This window comes from Microtus ochrogaster, chromosome 15 (assembly GCF_000317375.1).
Source record: "Microtus ochrogaster isolate Prairie Vole_2 chromosome 15, MicOch1.0, whole genome shotgun sequence".
NCBI lineage: Eukaryota > Metazoa > Chordata > Mammalia > Rodentia > Cricetidae > Microtus > Microtus ochrogaster.
In genome coordinates, this window is record NC_022017.1 from 2,507,009 (window position 1) to 2,513,334 (window position 6,326).

Consider the following 6,326-nt stretch of genomic DNA (forward strand, 5'->3'; position numbering starts at 1 on the left):
CCCCGGCGAGACAGGGTTTCTTTGTAGTTTTGGAGCCTGTCCTAGAACTAGTTCTTGTAGACCAGGCTGGTCTCGAACTCACAAAGATCTGCCTGCCTCTGCCTCCAGAGTGCTGGGATTAAAAGAGTGTGGCACCACTGCCCGGCACCAAGCAGGGTTTATAGTGACCTCAGGTAGTCAAGAAAGGGGAGAAATGCTAATAAAGGAGAGGGCAAGTTGACAGAAACCAGGGAGTCTCCTGAGCAGGGAGGAAGTGCTCTAGCCCACTGCTTTTCATCGTCATTATCTATGTGCTTCTATTCATCAATGTGGTCGGAAAAGCACTTTGAAGCTGTGACAAAAGTCACAGACCAGGGCCACCCCCCTGGAACGTTCCCAGATGGAAATAGTCTAGGCCAGGCTGTCTGGTGCGACAATCACCAGCCTCCCTCGATTCCTTTGTCCCTTCCTTCCTTCTCTCCCTCTCCCCACCCCACTGTTCTTTTTTTTCTTCTATTGAGATGGGGGTCTCACTATGTAGCCCCAGCTGATCTTGAACTTATGATTCTTTTGCCCTAGGCTCCTGAGTGCTGGGTTTACTGGCTATGCTTCAGTGCCTGGCTTCTTCCAGCATTTGAAATGTAGTGAAACTGAGGAGCTGAATTTTACATTTAATTGAAATTAATTTACATAGCTTCATGTGGCTAGTGACTACCATGTTGGAAATTCAGTGCCAACAGTCCTGTGATCCCCATTGCTGAAGCTGAGTCTATATGGCGAAGTGCCCGAGGCATACAATATCCCTGAAAAATAACACCGTACAGTGGCAGGTGAAGGCTTAGAAAGTGGACACCACAGGTAAAGACAGTGTCAAGAGCTGAGGGGGCATTCTGTTGAGTCCTGTCTCATGACTCTTCATTCAGAGCCTTTGCTCTCAGTCGGTCCCCAGTCTGATGGAGGAAGGAGAGCCCAAGGTGGGAATTCTGATGAGTTTCCGTGGGAAACAGTGGAAAGGAGTTAGGTGTCATGAGAGTCATGTGATGAGAAGGGAGTGGCCAGCATCAACAGGCCTCTGTGGTTAGGGCCACACAAATGCTCCATGTCTGCTCAGGGCTCTATGAACAAGCATCAGGCCCACAGATGGGCATTGTGAGCAGAACAATTTCAAATGCTTCCAGCGCACACTGGGGGTCAGTGTCTCATGATTTCTCCATCAACTGCTGCTCCAAGCCTCATGCCACCCTGAGCCTCACTGGGGAAGGCTTCCTGGAAGAGAAACTTGGGTAAATAAAGGCAGGGCTAGAGAAGAGGAGAAGGACATGCCCAGACAGAGAAGTTCTTCTTAGCAGCAGGGGAGAGGTCAGAGTGGCCAATCAAGCAAGGGGTGGCAGTTTGCCCGGAACAGCTCTTTAGGGTGGGAAGATGGGGAGATAGAGGTCCTGCGAGCCATAACTGGAATCAGCCCCTTTCTGTGGGGGAGATGGAGATGGGAACAGCCTGGACTCACCTTTCCCTTCCCAGGGCTTGGCCCTTGGGAGGGCAGATGTGAAGATGTGGTCTGTGAGGTTATGGACCCAGTTCTTTGGCTGTTGGCTCACGGAAGAAGTGATTCTCATTGCCTCTGTCTTTCAGGATGTCTGGAGAATGTCAGAGTGCCGTGAGCATATGTAAGTAACACATTCAAGAACCTTCCATGGAGCTAATGATGGTTCAGGGCAGCGATCTCTTGCTATGCAAGCACGAGGACCTGAGTTTGAATTCACTTAAAACTTAGGCATAGCTGCGCATGCCTGCACCCTAGTACTGGGATTGGGAGGGTGGATCCTGGGAAGTGGATGGCCACCTCTCCTTGCTAGAATGATAAGCTTCAGGCTCACTGAGAGATCCCATCTCAAGGGAATAAGTTGGAGATAGACATCTTTCTTTGGTCTCTGCATGTGGGTACATAGGCACCTGCATTTGTTCCAATGCGTTCAAGGCATCCCTGTGACATGAGCCATCTCTCAGCTGTAACCATGTGCTGTACCCTTCATGTGAGCTGTGATCCAGCTCCCCAGGCTTTTCTCCTAAACTGTCTCTTCCTCTGTAGCGGTGGTCAGCAATGTTACCAGCACGAGCAGCAGCTCTGGAGGCTTCAGAGGGGTCAGCAGCAGCAGCAGTGGCTCCAGAGGTGGCAGCAGCAGCGGTGGCTTCAGAGGGGCCAGTAGCAGCAGCTATGGAGGAGACAGCAGTGGCAGCAACAGCAGAGGCAGCAGGGAGAGCACTGGGAGCAGGCTTGGCAGTGAAGGCAGCGTCTCTGTAAGCCAGCGAGGAATGGGCTTTAACACTGGTGGCACCCAGGCCTCCGCTGGCGGCAGCTACAAGTCTTCCAGAGGAGGCAGCAGCAGTGTCCACTTTTCCCAGACCACCAGCTCCAGCCAGCAGCGCTCCAAGTGATCCTCAGATGCAAAACATTCCCACAGTCTGCTCTCTCGCCTCAGCCTGCAACAGTGTTGCTCCCCTGCCTCAGCCTGCAGCCGTGCCCATCCCTCATCTACTTGGCACCAATAGGTGCACAGTGCAACCCTGCTTTCACTCAAGTTCCTTGGAGAAGGAAGGAGTTCAACTCATCTTTGAGTCTTCTCCTAGGCCAGGGTAACCCAGCTACTATTCTGGCCTGGAGAAGACCCTGTGTTGGGCCCCAAATTTGGACGGTAACACCTTCACCTTCCTGAGCCTTCTAGTCTAGCTTGGTCCATTTTGGCTGTCTACTGCTTGCGGATCAAGCTTTCCAAACTGTTAATTTTCATGAAGCCCTTTGTATACCGGGCACATCTATTCCCTTGATCTCCTGAGCTTCATGTCTTTGCTTCCCTTTCTGAATAAATTGTACTGTGCTTCAGAAACTGGTGTTTGCTTTTTATTCAAGGATTCATAGAATAGACCAGATCCAAAAGTAGAGCAAAATTAGGTCTTCTAGAAGAATAGTAACAGTATAAAGGATACTGAGTTGATATGCCTTCATCCTTACTCCTCTGCTTGAGTTCTTGTGACAGGCCTACCCAGAAGCACTCCCTATACTAAAGAGGGGACTCACCCTTGGGAAGTTCATTTAATCATTCCCAGCCTCTAAGCAGGCACCATGCTCCAGTTTGTACACTCCTGACTTGCACACTCCTGGCTTGCATATTCTGGTTTGCACACTCCTGGTTTACACTCTCCTAGCTTGCACACTTCTGGCTTGCACACTCCTGGTTTGCATGCTTCTGACTTACACTCTTCTGGCTTGCATGCTCCTATTTTGCACTCTCCTGGCTGGCACATTCCTAGCTTACACTCTCCTGACTTGCACGCTCCTAGCTTACACTCTCCTGGCTTGCTCTTTTTTAGCTTGCACACTCCTGGCTTGCGCACTCTGGTTTGCATACTCCTGGTTTGCACACTCCTGGCTTGTATGCTCCTGGTTTACACTCTCCTAGCTTGCAAGATCCTAGCTTGCACACGCCTGGCTGGCACATTCCTAGCTTACACTCTCCTGGCTTGCACACGTAGGGAGATTTGGGCATCATCACCCATCCTGCAGCTGCTTCCGAGTCACCCATATTTCTGTAAGAAACCCTGATAAGCTCACTGACTCTACAAACTAGAGTTGAGTAGCATAGTTTCTTTACACTGTTATCAGTCCCCTATCTGAGATGACTAGATACTGGTTCATGTGTCTCCAGGAAAAGTCATAGAGCGACATACACGCACACATGCATAGCACATATAAATATGAACGTGCACATACATATAGATTTCACTGAATAGGGGCTTATAATATGTACTGCTTTTTACCCTGATAGTCACTTAGTCTATTGTGCCATTACTACTTCCCATTGAGACAGCCAACAACTACAGCAAACCCTACCACACCCTCGGCACTGCGCCAGGACCAAGGAAGGAGAGAATGCAGCTTCTGTCTTTATGGAATTTACTCTTTAGAGTAAAAGAAATTTGCCAAATAGCATCTTTATGTGATAACTCTTTCTCTCTCCACCCCCTCTTATTTAAAGCATTTTCCCATCGGCAGGTCCCAAGAGTTAAGTCTCCAGGGTATAATCTGGGACCTTTGCTGTGATCAACCCAGTCACATGACATTTGAACTCTCTTATTCCAACTGTGGTGGTTTGAAAGAAAATGGCTCTCAGAGGGAATGACATTATTAGGAGGTGTGGCCTTGTTGGAGGAAGTATGTCACTGTGGGAGCTGGCTTTAAGATCTTTTTGTGCTCAAGATTTCCTCAGTGTGACTATTAGTCAACTTCCTGATGCCTTCTGGTCAAGATGTTGCCAATACCATGTCTGCTGGCAACCACCATGCTCCCTGCTATGATGATAATGACTTGAAACTCTGAAACTGTAAGTGAGCCCCCTCAGTTAACGTTTTCTTTGTAAGAGTTGCTGTAGTCATAGTGTCTCTTCATAGCAATAGAAACCCTGACTAAGAAACCGACCTTGCTTCATTCATCAATTCCTTCATGTTGATCCTAAGCACATTGTCTAGACAAGCCTGCACCTCAGAAAGTGTGTCCTAGGAGCCTGGCCTGAGCAATGAGGGAGCCAAAAGATGACTGGCACCTTGAATGGGATTCGAGGGGAGGCTCACTCTCTTCTGGAAGGACCTAGTGACCTGGAGAGAATGGGGAACACTCTGGAGTCCTTGAAAACTTTACTGGTAAAGGATCAGGGATGATAGGTAACTCACTATGTGGGGAGAAGAATTTGTAAGGAAATGGTGGAAGCAGGGGTTTACAAATGTCTGAGAAAGCAGTGGACATCTGTATGAGACATCCAGAGAAGGCAATTGTTATCTTCAATCCATCTATTGTATTGTCTTCCCAGCCCACCATTTTCTCCACTCATTCAGAATGTTTTCTTCTCTTGATAACCTAGCTTGAATTCCCAGTTCACTGATGTCATGAGTTATCTTAACTTATCCTTGCTGAACAGAGATGCTGCCTTCCCTGCCTCCAGACGGCTCTGTTCGCCTCTTCTCATCTACCTGCTATTATTAAGTTTGTGTTCCCGAGTTCTGTTTTCACTCCCACTGTTCCAATCATCCGTGGATGCTTCAAGTCAGGCATCATATTTACTAAATTGGGATTTCTATAGCTAAGGCCAAATAGTTCTCACTTGAATGCCCATAAACTCAATTCATTGCCATTTTGCAAGATGCAGGGTCTTAGCTGGTCATTTATTCAAGGTGTACATAGACCCCTAGGATTTGAGACATTTCTTCTAACAGTTTTGCCTGGCTTTCCAAAGTCATTGGTGCTCAGACAGAATTAGACATGGTTTTTAATTCATTGCTGAGTCAGCCAGATTTCCCTCTACACATGTAGCCAAATCTTTGAGTCTTTTGTTTGGGATTCCTGTTTCTTCCTCCACACCTACTTACCTATCTACCCACCTACCTGCCTATGCATGCATGCACACAAACACAACACACTCCTGCTTCTCCTTCCACACCCACCTGCCTACTCATGCATGCACACAGCATACAAATGCACACATGCACACAAACACACACACTCCTGATTTTTATGTTTTGAATCACAAAGCCTAAATAACCTTTTCCTGCAAATTTTGGTGAAGAAAAACTGCACTGACAAGAGGGTACTCCACATGGTGGGTGCTCTCAGATGACTCCTCTGTTGTAGTTCATAAGGATGGCACAACTGGACAAGTGCTAATATGTAGGGATAAGTCCCGCCCCTTAGGAGGCATGTTCGCCTCGGGCTAATGTTTGCTTATATATTTGGCAAGCGTGCTCCCAGCCGCTGGTTCTGCTTTCCTGGTCTCTGCAGGAACGGTGGTTCTGTAAGTCTATTAAAGCTGTATATATATATTTTTACAATCTGTCTGCATTCGTTTACGCCGTTACATTTTGGCGTCCAACGTCGGGCTATTTTTGCCCCCGACTCAAGCGGGTAGCCCTCTAGCTAACACAGCACCCTCCTGGGTGCTGTTTTTTAGTTCGTGACTCGGGCCCAAGTGCCGAGTCTGAGACACACTCGGCCACACAGGCCCATTCTGCCTGCCTTGGCTAAGTTTGCAGTGGAACCCCACTGCCTGAATTAGCAGAAGCTCAAGTATCTGTGGTTTTGCAACAAAAGCCCACCACAGTGGCAGATTTGGTCTGATACAAAGTGACTTGGCCGGGCCGTGGTGGCGCACGCCTTTGATACCAGCACTTGGGAAGCACAGGCAGGTGGATCTCTGTGAGTTTGAGGCCAGCCAGGCAGTGGTAGCACACGCCTTTAATCCCAGCACTTGGGAGGCAGAGGCAGGCGGATCTCTGTGAGTTCGAGACCAGCCTGGTCTACA

The 6,326-nt window shown here is 48.5% G+C and overlaps 1 protein-coding gene across 1 annotated transcript in view; it reads left to right on the forward strand.

Moving 5' to 3' along the window:
• Positions 1-2,415, forward strand: part of LOC101997447 (keratin, type II cytoskeletal 2 oral) — a 7,449-nt gene extending 5,034 nt beyond the window's left edge. The window contains 2 exon segments of the mRNA XM_005353838.2: positions 1,612-1,646; positions 2,069-2,415. Of these exon segments, the coding sequence (XP_005353895.1) occupies positions 1,612-1,646; positions 2,069-2,415 (382 nt within the window).
• The last annotated feature ends 3,911 nt before the right edge of the window (positions 2,416-6,326 follow it).